Below are 17,231 nucleotides of genomic sequence, written 5' to 3' on the forward strand. Positions count from 1 at the left end.
AAAACGTCCACCCCAATTTTTTTTTTTAGTACTTTTTGTGCTTTCAGTTTACTATGTCAGTTTTTTCCAACAATATTTATAAGAAGCACTCTTAAGAACCAAAGTTCATTTAGAGAGCCATTAAAGAGTCTGCTACTCAATGAGTTCGTGATTATTGATAACAGCCACCTATTGCCTGCATTGCTGCCTTAGCCCTTAACTGGGCCCACACTTCCACTTTGCCCTCCTGCAATCCATTCTCAGCTTAGTGGCCAGAGTGACCTTTTTAAAACATGTATTTTGTCATTCCTCTGCTCCAAACTCACAGGTAAAGTCAGACTTTTGCAATGGCCCATCAGGCCCCAAATGATCTGGGCCCTTGCCCTCTCTCTGATCTTTCTCCCTAGAATCCCTCCTTACTCTGTTGCAGGGTCACTGGGCTCCTGGCTCTAACTCAAACTTCCCTGGCAGGTTCCACCTTAGGTCCTTTGCCTGTAGCCCCCTGTGCCCAGGAGGTTCTTCCCCTTGACAGCTGCATAGCCAACTACCTTACTTCCTACTCATTGTTGCTAACTTGTCACCTCTTAATGACATTTAACTTGTCTACCCTATTCAAAATGGCATGGTGGCCTACCTCCCAACACTCACAAATGTCCATATCATCTTCAGCATGCTGCATTATACATATGGTGGTATTTGTTATTTATTTTTTATTGAATGTCTTCCCTCTTTAGATGGTAAGCTCTGCCAGGTTAGGTGTTTTATTGCCTGTTTTATTTATTGATGTAGCTCAGGATTCCTCAATCTCAGCACTATTGACATTTTGTGCTGAGTAATTCCTTGTTGTGGGGGCTGTCCTGTGTGTTGTAGGATGTTTTGCAGCAACTATGGGTTCTACCCATTAGCACTTCTCCTGTGACACCCATAAATGTCCTCAGACATTGCCAAATGTCCCCTATGGGGTAAAATCGCTCTCCACTGAAGATCACTGATGTATCCCAAATGCCTGGCCCCAGGTAGATACTCAATAAATATTTGTTGAAGGAATGAATGCAGGGAGAGCTATATAGCATCACAGAAGTGCGTAAAATAATTTAACTATTACCTCATGAAAAGCTGCTGCCTTTTATAAATTTTAAATAGAAGCACTATTTTCATCCATTAGTCAAATAAGCATTTCAAAGGCCAGAGACAACGTTCATTCAGCAAAAAAATGAATTAAATGGACAAAAAATTAGGTCAAATCAAAACCAGATACATATGCAAATTAGCTCTCTTAGCAGTAGTTTCCAAATTCAAAGTGCCAAACCTGAAATTTTATTGCAAAGGTTTACAAAATACAATAAAGAGCTTGAAATGATGCAATTTCATCAAAATGTTAATTCTGATCATCACTGTATCAATGATATAGATTTTAACCATAATAGTCTAATATTAATATTCTTACAAAGAAAATCACAGCCCAAGCCTTAAATGCATTCAGTAAAATGTGAATTAGACTTTGCAAAGAATTCTGATTTCTCCCTAGGTTTAAAATTCAAGTCGTTGGTTATATGTAAGCGATTTAATTCTAAGCCTAAAATTACAGTGTACTTTAATCCTTTCTCCGTAATTCAAATATTTACTTGACAATGCAATACCAATTGTGCCCTCCAAATTATTCCTTGTAGTGAAGCACTTTTAGTCCAAGACACTTGATTGGGTCTTCTTCTCCTCTAAGTTTTTTTTTTCCCCTCTACTCCATTCTTCACAAGTCCATAATTAATGTTACAATTGGCAAATCCCACTCTCAGCAGTAAGAAAATCTTTTTCCACACTTCAACATATGTTTGTATAAGACAGTTTTTTTGGTTTGTTTTAATGGAGGTCACAAATACAGTATACTAAGGGAGTCATTGGCTGGGACATTTTGTCTTCCTTGATAAGGGAGACATGTTCAATTTCAAAACCGTTTGTTTTAAATACCTGTTTCTTTAAAAACATAGTTTTCAAATTCTTTTTGGGAAGATGATGTTCTAGTTATCTATTGCAGCCTAACAAATGTAATGGGCTAATGTAATAATTAATATAATAATTGGTTATCTCTCATGGTTCTGTGGGTTAACTGAACTCATGCAGATGGTTCTCACTGGGGTCTGTCATGTGGCTGCAGTTAAATGGCAGCTGCAGCTGGAGCCATCTGAAGGCTTGATTGAGGAGACATCCTAGATGGCTTCTTTTGTCATATGTTGTTGCCTGGACTTGGGCAGCTGACATGGTGAAGGCTGGCCAGGCGTCTCTCCCTCTCTCCACACTACTTCTCCACATGGATGGCTTCTATATGACATGGTAGTCACAGGGTTGTTGGACTTCTAACATGGTAGCTGGCTTTCCTCAAAGTGAGCATTCCAAGATATCCATGTGGACATTATTAGGCTTCTAGGATTCTTCTGACCAAGGCCCAGAAATCATGCAAAGCTATCTCTACAATATTCTGTTAAAAGTGAGTCACAAGATTAGTCCAGATTCAAGGGGAGGAGACTAGACAGAATGTGAATATTAGAAGGCGTGGTCAGTTGAAGGTCATCTTTAGATCCCTAGTATCGCAGACAAAAAAAAGATAAGCAATACAATTATCCAGTTTTTGAGGATGAAGTCTTTAATACATTGCTTAATAAGGATATTTTCTTAAATTCTCTTTACTTTCCCTTTGGCTACCAAACTGGTGGTCTTTTTGATCAGCAGTTTAACATCTCACTCAAGGGTGAAAATGGTAATAGGAGAAACAATGTCTATAGAATTGGTAGAAACCAAGTCCAATGCTACTAGACAAGTGGACTCTTTAATTCATCTCCTCTATGTTTCTGTTGCCCTAATGACTATGGTGGCTTCATTATGCCCATTTTCTTCCATAGCATTCCCTGAACATGACTTAGAAATGACAAATAGTCCCATTCCTCTTCTTTGCAAGTATCAGGGTAGAAGCAAGCTTCAGCAGCAATGAGCAGTGTAAATGCTTCATATAGTCCATGACAGATTACACTTAACTGTAATATGTTGACCTTTTCTGAATGCTTGGTCATTTGCTGGACATTTCCATTCTCTCCAGCTAATGGCTTCAGTGCCTGTTAGGAATTGATTCAGTGGATAATTATAATCTCTCTTCAGAGTGTTGCAAAGGTCAACGAGATAAAGCAATAAACCCCCATTTCAAGTGCAGTCCTGTGGCGACTTTTCTGAAAATGAAGGGCAACACTTCTTCCTTCATCTTTGCCAGCAATTGACTAGGCTGATGCTACATTATGGCTTGTTACAAATCTGAAAAATCTGCGTGTTCTTCTCACATCTCCAGGTTTAGGTGGCATGAGAAAATAAAAAGCAAGCAAGTGGCTTCATCACAAAATACCCTAGGATTGAGGAAAAGCCCTTCTGAGCAAAGATCACTGGAGAAACACTGTTAATCAGTTCTTATTTTCATGAACAGTGGCTGTCCACCAGCAGCGAGTTTAAGGGCTGAGATGCACTAGCTTGCAGAAAAGAATTGTTTCTTTTTTTTTTTTTTTTTTTTTAGCTTTTTTTTATATTATTATTATACTTTAAGTTCTGGGGTACATGTGCAGAATGTGCAGATTTCTTACATACGTATACACGTGCCATGATGGTTTGCTGCACCCATCAACCCATCACCTACATTAGGTATTTCTCCTAATGCTATTCCTCCCCTAGTCCCCCACCCCCGACAGGTCCCAGTGTGTGATGTTCCCCTCCCTGTGTCCATGTGCTCTCATTGTTCAACTCCCACTTATGAATGAAAACATGAGGTGTTTGGTTTTCTGTTCCTGTGTTAGTTTGCTGAGAATGATGGTTTCCAGCTTCATCCATGTCCCTGCAAAGGACATGAACTCACCCTTTTCTATGGCTGCATAGTATTCCATGGTGTATGTGTACCACATTTTCTTTATCCATTCTATCACTGATGGGCATTTGGGTTGGTTCCAAGTCTTTGCTATTGTGAATAGTGCTGCAATAAACATATGTGTGCATATGTCTTTATAGTAGAATGATTTATAATCCTTTGGGTATATACTCAGTAATGGGATTGCTGGGTCAAATGGTATTTCTAGTTCTGATCCTTGAGAATCACCATACTGTCTTCCACGATGGTTGAACTAATCTACACTCCCACCAACAGTGTAAAAGCATTCCTATTCCTCTACGTCCTCTCCAGCATCTGTTGTTTACTGACTTTTTAATGATCACCATTTTAACTGGTGTGAGATGGTATCTCATTGTGGTTTTGATTTGCATTTCTCTAATGACCAGTTATGATAAACTTTTTTCATATGTTTGTTGGCGGCATAAATGTCTTCTTTTGTGAAGTGTCTGTTCATATCCTTTGCACACTTTTTGATGGGGTTGTTTGGTTTTGGCTTGTGAATCTGTTTAAGTTCCTTGTAGATTCTGGATACTAGCCCTTTGTCAGATGGATAGATTGCAAGAATTTTCTCCCATTCTGTAGGTTGCCTGTTCACTCTGATGATAGTTTCTTTTGCTGTGCAGAAGCTCCTTAGTCTAATTAGACCACATTTGTCAATTTTGGCTTTTGTTGCCATTGCTTTTGGTGTTTTAGTCATGAACTCTTTCCCCATGCCTATGTCCTGAATGGTGCCTAGGTTTGCCTCTAGAGTTTTTACGGTTTTAGGTCTTACTTTTAGGTCTTTAATGCATCTTGAGTTAATTTTTGTATAAGGTGTAAAGAAGGGGTGCAGTTTCAGTTTTCTGCATATGGCTACCTAATTTTCCCAACACCGTGTATTAAATAGGGAATCCTTTCCCCATTGCTTATTTTTGTCCAGTTTGTCAGAGGTCAAATGGTTGTAGATGTGTGGCACTATTTCTGAAGTGTCTGTTCTGTTCCATTGATCTATATATCTGTTTTGGTGCCAGTACCATGCTGTTTTTGTTACTGTAGCCTTTTAGTATAGTTTGAAGTCAGGTAGCTTGATGCCTCCAGCTTTGTTCTTTTTGCTTAGGATTGTCTTGGCTATATGGGCTCTTTTTTGGTTCCACATGAAATTTAAAGCAGTTTGTTCTAATTCTGTGAAGAAAGTCAATGGTAGCTTGATGGGGATAGCATTGAATCTATAAATTACTTTTGACAGTATGGCCATTTTCACGACATTGACTCTTCCTATTCATGAGCATGGAATGTTTTTCCATTTGTTTGTGTCCTCTCTTATTTCCTTGAGCAGTGGTTTGTAGTTCTCCTTGAAGAGGTCCTTCACATTCCTTGTAAGTTTTATTCCTAGGTATTTTATTCTCCTTTGTAGCAATTGCGAATGGGAGTTCACTCATGATTTGGCTCTCTGTTTGTCTATTATTGGTGTATAGGAATGCTTGTGATTTTTGCACATTGATTTTGTTTCCTGAGACTTTGCTGAAGTGGCTTATCAGCTTAAGAAGCTTTTGGGCTGAGCCAATGGGGTTTCCTAAATATACAATCATGTCATCTGCAAACAGAGACAATTTGACTTCCTCTCTTCCCATTTGAATACCCTCTATTTCTTTCTCTTGCCTGATTGCCAGAACTTCCAACACTATGTTGAATAGGAGTGGTGAGAAAAGGCATCCTTGTCTTGTGCCGGTTTTCAAAGGGAATGCTTCAGCTTTTGCCCATTCAGTATGATACTGGCTGTGGTTTTTTTCATAAATAGCTCTTATTATTTTGAAATATGTTCCATCAATACTTAGTTTATTGAGAGTTTTTAGCATGAAGGGGTGTTGAATTTTATCGAAGGCCTTTTCTGCATGTATTGAGATAATCATGTAGTTTTTGTCATTGGTTCTGTTTATGTGATGGATTGCATTTATTGATTTGCAGATGTTTAACCAGCCTTGCATCCCAGGGATGAAGCCAACTTGATCATGGTGGATAAGCTTCTTGATGTGCTACTGAATTCGGTTTGCCAGTATTTTATTCAGGATTTTCACATTGATGTTCATCAGGGATATTGGCTTGAAATTTTCTTCTTTTGTTGTGTCTCTTCCAGGTTTTGGTATCAGGACGATGCTGGCCTCCTCATAAAATGAGTTATAGAGGAATCTCTCTTTTTCTATTGTTTGGAATAGTTTCAGAAGGAATGGTACCAGCTCTTCTTTGTACCTCTGGTAGAATTTGGCTGTGAATATGTCTGGTCCTGGGCTTTTTTGGTTGGTAGGCTACTAATTACTGCCTCAATTTCAGAACTTGTTATTGGTCTATTCAGAGATTCAACATCTTCCTGGTTTAGTCTTGGGAGGGTGTATGTGTCCAGGAATTTATCCATTTCTTCTAGATTTTCTAGTTTATTTGCACAGAGGTGTTTATAGTATTCTCTGATGGTAGTTTGTATTTCTGTGGAATCAGTGGTGATATCCCCTTTATCATTTTTTATTGTGTTATTTGAGTCTTATCTCTTTTCTTCTTTATTAGTCTTGTCAACAGTCTATCTATTTTGTTAATCTTTAAAAAAAAAAAAAAAAAAAAAAAAAAACGTGAGCCAAGATTGCGCCACTGCACTCCAGCCTGGGCAACAGAGCAAGACTCTGTCAAAAAAAAAAAAAAAAAAAAAGCCAGCTCCTGGATTCATTGGTTTTTTTGAAGGGTTTGTCATGTTTCTATCTCCTTCATTTCTACTCTGAAACCCTACAAGCCAGAAGAGAGTGGGGGCCAACATTCAACATTCTTAAACAAAAGATTTTTCAACCCAGAATTTCATATCCAGCCACACTAAGCTTCTAAGCAAAGGAGAAATAAAATCCTTTACAGAAAAGCAAATGCTGAGAGATTTTGTCACCACCAGGCCTGCCTTACAAGAGCTCCTGAAAGAAGCATTAAATATGGAAAGGAAAAACCAATACCAGCCACTGCAAAAACATACCAAATTGTAAAGGCCATTGACACCATGAAGAAACTGCGTCAACTAACGGGCAAAATAACCAGCTAGCATCATAATGACAGGATCAAATTCACACACAACAATATTAACTTTAAATGTAAATGGGCTAAATGCCCCAATTAAAAGACATAGACTGGCAAATTGGATAAAGAGTCAAGACCCATTGGTGTGCTGTATTCAGGAGACCCATCTCATGTGCAAAGACAGACATAGGCTCAAAATAAAGAGATGGAGGAATATTTACCAAGCAAATGGAAAGAAAAAAAAGCAGGGGTTGCAATCCTAGTCTCTGATAAAAATAAACTTTAAACCAACAGAGATCAAAAAAGACAAAGAATAGTATTACATAATGGTAAAGTGATCAATTCAACAAGAAGAGCTAACTATCCTAAATATATATGCACTCAATACAGGAGCACCCAGATTCATGAAGCAGGTTCTTAGAGACCTACAAAGAGATTTAGACTCCCACACAATAATAGTGGGAGACTTTAACACCCTACTGCTGATATTAGACAGATCAACGAGACAGAAAATTAACAAGGATATTGAGGACTTGAATTCAGCTCTGGACCAAGTGGACCTAATAGACATCTACAGAACTCTCAACCCCAAATCAACAGAATATACATTCTCAGCACCACATAGCACTTATTCTAAAATTGACCACATAATTGGAAGTAAAATACTCCTCAGCAAATGCAGAAGAACAGAAATCATTACAGTCTCTCAGACCACAGGGCAATCAAATTAGAACTCAGGATTAAGAAACTCACTCAAAACCACACAACTACGTGGAAACTGAACAACCTGCTCCTGAATGACTAATGGATAACTAACAAAATTAAGGCAGAAACAAGCTATTTAAAACCAGTGAGAACACAGACACAACTTACCAGAATCTCTGAGACACAGCTAAAGCAGTGTTTAGAGGGAAATTTATAGCACTAAATGCCCACAGGAGAAAGCAGGAAAGATCTAAACTCGACATCCTAACATCACGATTAAAAGAACTAGAGAAGCAAGAGCAAACAAATTCAAAAGCTAGCAGAAGACAAGAAATAGCTAAGAATTGCTTTCTAATTTCTTTGAAGAACCCTGAAGTACAGGAAGAATAAAGAATTCCGTATGTGCATGTATATACCTACGAAGTGAGAGTTCAACACCGTTTCACTGCACCTTATTGCCTTTCTCTCTAAATAAAAATACTGCACATCCATCTTTCAAGAAGTTACTTTAGAATGCTATTTCACTGCTTATAAAATGCTTTCATATATAATCCTAAATTACCTCTTTGTGTGCCTTTTAAAAGCCTATCATTTCACCCTTCACAGATTGATTATTTACTTCCAGTTTTGAAGTTTTAAAATTGTACAGTTAACTTGTTTGGACTTAATGTTTCTAAAGCAAGATTCTCGAATTCTGACATGAAATATCTTCCTATATATCTTTGTTATTTGATTTTTATTTATTTTTATTTATTTATTTATTTTGAGACAGAGTCTCGCTCTGTCGCCCAGGCTGGAGTGCAGTGGTGCAATCTCGGCTCACTGCAAGCTCCGCCTCCTGGGTTCACACCATTCTCCTGCCTCAGCCTCCTGAGTAGCTGGGACTACAGGCACCCGCCACCACGCCTGGCTAATTTTTTGTATTTTTAGTAGAGACAGGGTTTCACCGTGGTCTCAATCTTCTGACCTTGTGATCTGCCCACCGCAGCCTCCCTAAGTGCTGGGATTACAGGTGTGAGCCACCGTGCCTGGCCATGTTATTTGATTTTTATTTTGTTTGGTTTTCCCAATATCTGAGGAAATCTCGATTCCCATGATGACTGTTAAATTAGTATCAGTGTCTGGGTTCATCAAGAGATCTATTTAAGTTGGTCTAGAAAAAAAATATACACTAGCACATGCCAATATGATTATATATTATAATTTTTAATGGCATAAATATAAAATGAGAAAGGCATTTAAAGAAAGATGTCAAAGTATGCTGCTCTAAAAAACAGAGAACACCAGCCTTAGCTTCATTGTTTAGAGAGATTGTAATACTGGAAACTCTACCTCATTGGAAGCTGGGCTTCTTCCTCACATAGCTTTGCTTTCTGCATCAAATGACATCCAATGAAATCATAAAATGGTATATAATGCCAAAGCATGGTCTAAAACCATTGATGGTGGGTGTCCCAAACATGTTTCAAGGGACTCTCCATGAAAAAAGGATAAGAATAGACCTTTGACAAAGAAATGAAGAGAGAGGAATTGAAGGCAAGTTTGACAAGAGTGGTTTAGGGTAGGATAGACTATATTCCCCTGCAGAGATCAGCACTGTGATTCAGGGATGAAAATGACATTTTTAACAAACTCAACCATTTAAAAAATATTGTCACAACAATTTGAAATTAATCTTCAAAAGCAGAAAATTTATGTGGAATTTAATATGAAATAATAATTATCTAAATGTAGTTATAACTGGATTCTTAATGGTCTCTAGCTGTTTTTAGGCCATCCCAGAAAGAAGTTAATTTGATGGCTTAAAACTGTCGTCTTCTATTCCTGATTCTAATCATTCTGTCGAGGCTATTTTTAAATGGTGTAGGTCATTGTTTTGTTTTGTTTTTTCCTCCTAGGATCTTTGGGTTAGGAATTTTAAGGGATCCGAAACATTATAGAGTTAATTTTTCTTGTTTGGCAGGTTATAATTACATAATTATAGACAAGAAAAAAAAGAGAAGAAAAGCATGTCCCTAGTCCTGGTGACAAATAACATATTGGAATATTTTATTTCAATTCAGACAACTTCATTTATTCATTAAATAGTAAAATTGAAGTCAATCTAGATTATGTTTCAAGTAATTTACAAAGCATTACTATAGCTGTAAAGACTTTAAATATAATCAACACACTTTGAAAAATAGTTTCCATTTTCAAATTAATAAAGTATACTGAGCAGTCCTTCTTCCAGAATTTCTTGAAAGAAATTCTGCATAAGGTTAAGTCATGAATGGAAACTACTTTTTTTTTTTTTTTTTTTTTTTTGAGCTGGAGTTTCACTCTTATCTCCAGGACTGGAATGCAATGGTGCAATCTCGGCTCACTGCAACCTCCACCTCCTGGGTTCAAGCAATTCTCTTGCTTCAGCCTCCAGAGTAGCTGTGATTACAAGCATGCACCACCACACCCAGCTAATTTTTGTATTATTAGTAGAGACGGGGTTTCACTATGTTGGCCAGGCTGGTCTCAAACTCCTGACCTCAGGTGATCCACCCGCCTCTGCCTCCCAAAGTGCTGGGATTACAGGCATGAATGACCACGCCCAGCCTGAAACTACTTTTAAGATACATAGGGATTACTAGGCTAGAACTCTCTTTATTCATGTGGCAGGCAAAATATAAGATGGACCCCAGTGATCTCTGCCACTTGTATTCATAGATTTGTGTATTTCCCTCTCTTTTAGTTTGGGTGGGGCCTGTGACTTGCTTCTAACCAATAAAGTATGGTACAGGTGATGGGATGTCCCATCCATGATTATGTTACATGAGATTGTAGCTTTCATCATGCCAGCAGACTCCCTCCCTTGCTGGCTCTGATGAAGCAAGTTGCCACGTCGGTGAGATGGGGAGATCCACATGGCAAGGAACTGAGAGTGGCCTCAAGCCAACTACCCACAAGGAACTGAGGCCCTTGGTCCAACAGCCTAAAGAGGATTTTCGTCATGCCAAAAACCACTGAAGTGAATCCTTCCCAATCGAGCTCCCATATGGGACCCAGCCCTGGCCAAAACATTGCAGCCTCAAGAGAGAACATGAAAAAGATGACCAAGCTAAGCCATGCTCATATTTCTAACTCACATGAACTGTGAGATAATAAGTGAGTATTGTTTTAAGCAACTAACTTTGTGGGAATTTGTTATGCAACACTAGGTAACTGATAAAGCTAATGTCTATAGTCGGCAGAATAATGATCCCCTGAAAGATGTCCTCATCCTAATTTCCAGAGTCTGTGACTTTCTTTGCAGATGTAATTAAGTCAGAGATGAGTTGATTATCTTTGACTATCCAGCCGGACCCAATATAATCACTAGGTCCTTTTAAGTTAAAGAGGAAGTGAAACTCAGGGAGAGATTTGAAGATGCTACTGCTGGTTTTGAAGATGAAGGAAGCGACCATGAGCCAAGGAATACAGGCAGCCTCTAGAAGTTGAAAAGGCTCCAGAATGAGTGCAGCCCAGCTGACACCTTGATTTTAGCCCAGCAAAACTCATTAGAGACTTCTGACTTCCAGAAATATAAGATAGTGCATTTGCATCATGTTTAAGCCACTAAGTTTGTGGTAATTTGTTATAGCAGCAATCGGAAGCTAATACAGGGTCTATGCTTATTAGCATCAAGGATGACTAACAAGAGTCCTTCTCCAGGGCCTTGCCTGCTCCTAACAGCTACTGCACTGAAGATGTGCATATCAGCTTCCCTTTCCAGAAGTGAACAAATAAATTCAGTGCCACTGAGCATTGCTGTAGAGAAAATTAGCATTTGTCCCACAGCTTTATGGGCCTATTCATTCTCCCACCCAACCTACCACCTTACGGTTTTTTGTCTGACAATTATCCCTTATTCTCTTGTTTACTGTTTTATTGTTTGGTCTCAAGATTCTAAGCCTCTCTGTCTTAGTCAAAGTGTGTTTGGACTCAAAGAATATGATCTAATTAAACCAGTTCATCATGCTAACTGACTTTAAACTATACTACAAGGCTAGAGTAATAAAAACAGCATGGTACTGGTACCAAAACAGATATATAGACCAATGGAACAGAACAGACGCCTCAGAAATAGCGCCACACATCTACAACCATCTGATCTTTAACAAACCTGACAAAAACAAGCAATGGGGAAAGGATTTCCTATTTAATAAATGGTGTTAGGAAAACTGACTAGCCATATGCAGAAAGCTGAAACTGGATCCCTTCCTTATACCTTATACAAAAATTAACTCAAGATGGATTAAAGACCTAAAACCATAAAAAACCCTAGAAGAAAACCTAGGTGATACCATTCAGGACATAGGCATGGGGAAAGACTTCGTGACTAAAACACCAAAAGCAATGGCAACAAAAGCCACATTTGATAAATGGGATCTGATTAAACTAAAGAGCTTCTGCATGGCCAAAGAAACTATCATCAGAATGAACAGGCAACCTACAGAATGGGAGAAAATTCTTGCATTCTCTCCATCTGACAAAGGGCTAATATCCAGAATATACAAGGAACTTAAACAGATTTACAAGAAAAAAACAAACAACCCCATCAAAAAGTGGGCAAAGGATGTGAACAAACAATTCTCAAAAGAAAATATTTATGCAGCCAACAAACTTGAAAAAAGCTCCTCATCACTGGTCATTAGAGAAATGCAAATCAAAACCACAATGAGATACCATCTCACACCAGTTAGAATGGTGATCATTAAAAAGTCAGTAAACAACAAATGCTGGAGAGGATGTAGAGAAATAGGAATGCTTTTACACTGCTGGTGGGAGCATAAATTAGTTCAACCATTGTGGAAGACAGTGTGGTGATTCCTCAAGGATCAGAACCAGAAATACCATTTGACCCAGCAATCCCATTACTGGGTATATACCCAAAGGATTATAAATCATTCTACTATAAAGACACATAAACACGTATGATTATTGTGGCACCGTTCACAATAGCAAAGACTTGGAACCAACCCAAATGCCCATCAGTGATAGACTGGACAAAGAAAATGTGGCAAATATACACTATGGAATACTATGCAGCCACAGAAAAGGATGAGTTCGTATCCTTTGCAGGGACATGGATGAAGCTGGAAACTATCATTCTCAGCAAATTAACACAAGAACAGAAAACCAAACACTGCATGTTATCATTCATATGTGGGAATTGAAAAATGAGAACACATGGACACAGGGAGGGGAACATCACACACCAGGACCTGTTGGGTGGTGGGGGACTAGGGGAGGGAGAGCATTAGGAGAAATACCTAATATAGGTGATGGGTTGATGGGTGCAGCAAACCACCACGGCACATGTATACCTATTTAACAAACATGCATGTTCTGCACATGTTTCCCAGAACTTAAAGTATAATACAAAAATAAATAAATAAAGAGACACTGGGAATAAGTAGAGCACGCAGGTCTTGGAGGGTGCAATCATAAGGCAACTATGTTCTTTCCCCCAATGCCCACTTATAACAGCTCCCCAGGGCCAGTTCCTCCAAGCCCTCAACCAAATCTCAGGTGGTTCCCATAAACATATTGAACAGGTTCAAAAAGTGATCCAGTCACTTGTACACTTGTAATCACAATTTGTAATCTGTAATTGCAACATTTGATTGTCATGTAATAGTCAAAACTTCCAACTCCACAAAATTCCTCCCCTGTGCCTAGTTCAGGCCTAGGAAGCCTGCAGTGGGTTAAGGGGCACTGTCAATGTTTTCTCTACTGCCCCAGCATTCAGCTCCTTCCAGATTGAAATGAGGCCAAGATGGTGAGGTAAAAGGCAAGAAAGTTCTCACTTGATTGGCACCAGTGTAATCCAGCATTACTTTCTTCTATCCATGGAAGGTGATGTTGGTGGACTCTTTCCTTGTGGTTGCTTTCATGGATTCCTGGAAGATTTCTTTGTTGAGTTACTCCAATTGCAGCCCCCTTGTGTCAGGCAGAAACCAACGGCTGACTATGCTCAATGCTCCTTGCATTCTGTATATTTCTGCGAAGGCCCTCTCATCCCTCAAAGTAGCTCAGTTGATCAGGAGGTCCCAGGCCAATGTTTCTACTGCATCTTCCAAGAGTCCCATACTTTGGGCCTGCCTCAGTGTAAGGGTGGTAACTGCACAAATGTAGCCTCTGCTCTTTGAGCATGTGCTGCTTCTGACAGCCTCTTCCTGTTGCCTTCTTTTCAGTTTGTAATGAAGACATGAGTCAAATCCCAAGATGAGTAAGGGGTAAGGGTTACAAACTCTGGTTTTCAACACCTTTGAAAATCTTGCAGCACCCTTCTTTGGCATGTGGGAATGATTGGCATGTATTGGCATGGGGCCTCAGCTGAATCTGTCTCAGTTCATCTTAGCATCCTGTAACATATGAACACATATGGCTTCTGTCTTTTTTTCCACCTCGGTTTGGATTAGGAGTCCTAAGGGATCTGTAGTGCTATGGAGTTAATTCTTCTTGTCTGGCAGATGATGATTATGTACTTAAGATGAGAGAAAACAAAAGTAAAAGCTCTTTCTCAGAATGATCGTTATCCTACTGAGATCATTTATGTGAATGATTTTATTTCTAGCAAAATGGTGAACAACCAGCCCTCAGGAATGGTGGAAACCAGGACTGTTCAGGGGATTACTGGCATCTGTAATCTTTACTCTGGTGCTCAGTCATAAATGTGACTTGGCTCCCAACTCTCTTAGTCTCTGTGTCTCTTAGTTCTGATTCTGGAGATAGGAAATCTGATTGGCTCATTCCAACATTCAGGTCCAATGAGCTGGGTGCAGAGAATGAGTTCCCAGGACCCATTGCTTGCTCCTGAGGACTCTGGGAGCAGACTCAGACAGGACAAGCCAGGCAGGGCAGGTTGTTCCACTAACGTGGCTGCCACACTCACACATTCTTTGGTCAATGGGGTTATAGAGCATTTCTTATCTGATAAACGTTTCTTGTTGCCTGTGAATGAGGAAAATTTGAACAAAAACTAAGAAACAGTGCTTTGCTTCTGTTTGTGTTGCTTTCCACATATTTGTCTCATATCTATTGTCCTGGAAATGGACACCCAGTTTGCCTCTGACACTTCACCCCCATGCATTCTGCTGCGAGGAACATCCTCATCCATCTCCCCTTAAAGACTAGCAGCAGAATTTTTGGGGGGATATAAAACCAGAGTGGACTGGCTGGGTCATGGTGTTTGTGACACTAGAGTTGACCTATTGAAGCTAGATTGCCTCCGCAAACTGCTACACGTGTGTATATTCCCACCAGCAATGCAGATCCTTCATCTTATCCACTGAATTCTCATTTGATTGCGCTGTTGCTCTGTCTACTGCAATCATTGGGCTCCCTGCCAGCCTTGGTGATTGGGAACTTGTGGGAGCAGACAGGCCACCATCAGCACTGTGCTACCTTCCTGCCCCCACCAGCACCATCATCCTAAGTGTTCTGAGTCTTCCTGGAGTTTTAGTTCTATTACTCCTTTCTCTGCCCTCTTGATTCCTCTCTTCCCCTACCCCACTCCCTACTACGTGGTCCAGCCCAGTCAGAGTGAGTGGGCCAAGCCACAAATCAGTTAGTGCTAGAAGTGTGATTTGCAGTGACTTCTTCCAGGGAACAACCTTGCAAAAGATGTCCTTCCCCTTACTCGTGTGGGCAATAAATCAGAAAAGCAGGTAGTTAATTACAACCTAAAGTAGAAAAAGTCAGCTCTTCTTCAACAAAATGGCAACTGACCTTTCTCCTAGTCATGATTTAAAAAGGAACAAAGAAGGGAAGAAAGAAAAACTATTATAATCCATAACATGAATTTTCCTCAAGGGTTTGAGTTACTTGGAGGGAATTAGATAAACCATTATATTACATTGTTCTGCTTTTAGCCATGAAGTGCAGCCTATTGTGAGTAATATTTCCCAACCGGTGCCTGTCTGAAATATTTATCAGCCCAGGGTCCTAGCATTGTGACCAGGGACTTACTAAGCCACACAGTATGGGAACCGATGTTTGCTGGGATGCTATTTTTTTCATAAGATACCAACAATAACATTTCTCTTTTAGGATGCTGATACTGAGAGGTAATGATGCTCCATGAATTGATAGAATTTTTAAAAATCTCTTCCCCTGGCAGAAAACTACAGAGAAATTTTTAAGCAGCAAAGAAAAAATAGGCTAAAGGAAAATCAGAAGGGGAGAATCAATTCTGAGAGCAGCAAAAAATATAGAGACTTAGTTGATGCTTCTAAAACTGTTCTTCCCTTCCTGGGTTTTATTTTAAGGTCCTGCTGTTTGGCAGCACAGATAATATTGCCCAATGTAAACTTGCTAGGAAGCTTTCAATTGGGCAGTTTGTTAAACTCAGGAAACACTTCATTTTGGCTTTTTGTGTGGTCTGAAAGCCTACATCTGAGCTATTTGATTTACTCTACCCTGGGAGTCCAGGGAACATTCACTAATGTTTTGAAAGAAAACTCTTACTGGTTAGAGTCCAGGCTCAGTGCATATCATAAATATGTTTGTTTTTCTCTCTTACAGAAGCTGCAAAGAATCGATACTCCTCACTGTCATTCAGCCTTACCCTGTAAGTGTTCTGTGAATAAAAGTGCCACTTAATGTTCTCAGGCTTCTTGTTTCTTCTGCCCACTCCAGTAAAACCATGATGATGAATAACAGCAGAGAAAAATAACATGCACTCACAATATGGGTTCAAAAATCTTGACTATTTTTGTACTTTATACTCCATGTTAGCAAAGTCATTCATTGAAGAGGAAAGGGAGTAATATATTTTCTAAAGTTCTTGAAAGACAACCAGCTGTTCCAGTCCTATGCAATGGTCACATTTGTAAATGACACTAAACTCAAGACCTTCTTACGGTTTCCAGTTTAAGAAACACAAATCTCATGAGACTATCTAATTGTAGGAGGTCAATGCACAATTGTTATTCTTATCCCCAGCTAAATAATTCTGTAGAGAACTGGATATTTTAGCAAAGCTTGCTTTAAGAGTAGATATTATATGATATATGCTGTCAGAATTTGGTTTCAGCCATCATGGTTTGGAGGGTGGAAAGTGATTTACAAACTGGACAGTTCTTGTGATTTAAAAAAAAAAAAAAAACTTTATCATGGTATAATCTGCGTACCATAAAATTCATCCATTTTCAGTGTACAGTTCTATGGTCTTCATAAAATCTACTGAGGTATGCAACGATCACCCCATCCAGTTTGAGAACATTTCCATCCCCCCAATAAGATCCCTGTTCCCATTTACAATTAATCCCTGTTCCCACACTCAGTCCTAGGCAACCACTAATTTCCTTTCTATTTGTATAGACTTGCCACTGCTTGCAAATTTCATACGTTGTCAGCTGAACTAAAACTTACCAAGGCAAATTCCTTCAGATTTTTCCCAAAATGGTTCCTGTCAGTCTGACCTTCATATGGAGTGGCAGTGATTCCAGCCTGCTTAAGCTCCTGTTTTCTTCCCCATAGAGTTGGAGCATTTAATTTCTACATCAATTAAAGGGCTCTGGTATTTGCTGATCTCCATCTTCTGACCAAACTCTTCATTTCCCCTGTCCCAAAAATTTTCCCCTAAGCT

The 17,231-nt window shown here is 39.2% G+C and overlaps 1 protein-coding gene across 3 annotated transcripts in view; it reads left to right on the forward strand.

Annotated features, from left to right (window-relative positions):
• Positions 1-17,231, forward strand: part of FRMPD4 (FERM and PDZ domain containing 4) — an 869,452-nt gene that overhangs the window by 803,924 nt on the left and 48,297 nt on the right. For all 3 annotated transcript variants that reach the window (XM_025372626.1, XM_025372627.1, XM_025372628.1), the window contains one exon: positions 16,166-16,211. In XM_025372626.1, the coding sequence (XP_025228411.1) occupies positions 16,166-16,211 (46 nt within the window). The remainder of the gene's footprint in view (positions 1-16,165; positions 16,212-17,231) is intronic.

Source organism: Theropithecus gelada, chromosome X, assembly GCF_003255815.1.
Source record: "Theropithecus gelada isolate Dixy chromosome X, Tgel_1.0, whole genome shotgun sequence".
In the NCBI taxonomy this organism is placed as follows: Eukaryota; Metazoa; Chordata; class Mammalia; order Primates; family Cercopithecidae; genus Theropithecus; species Theropithecus gelada.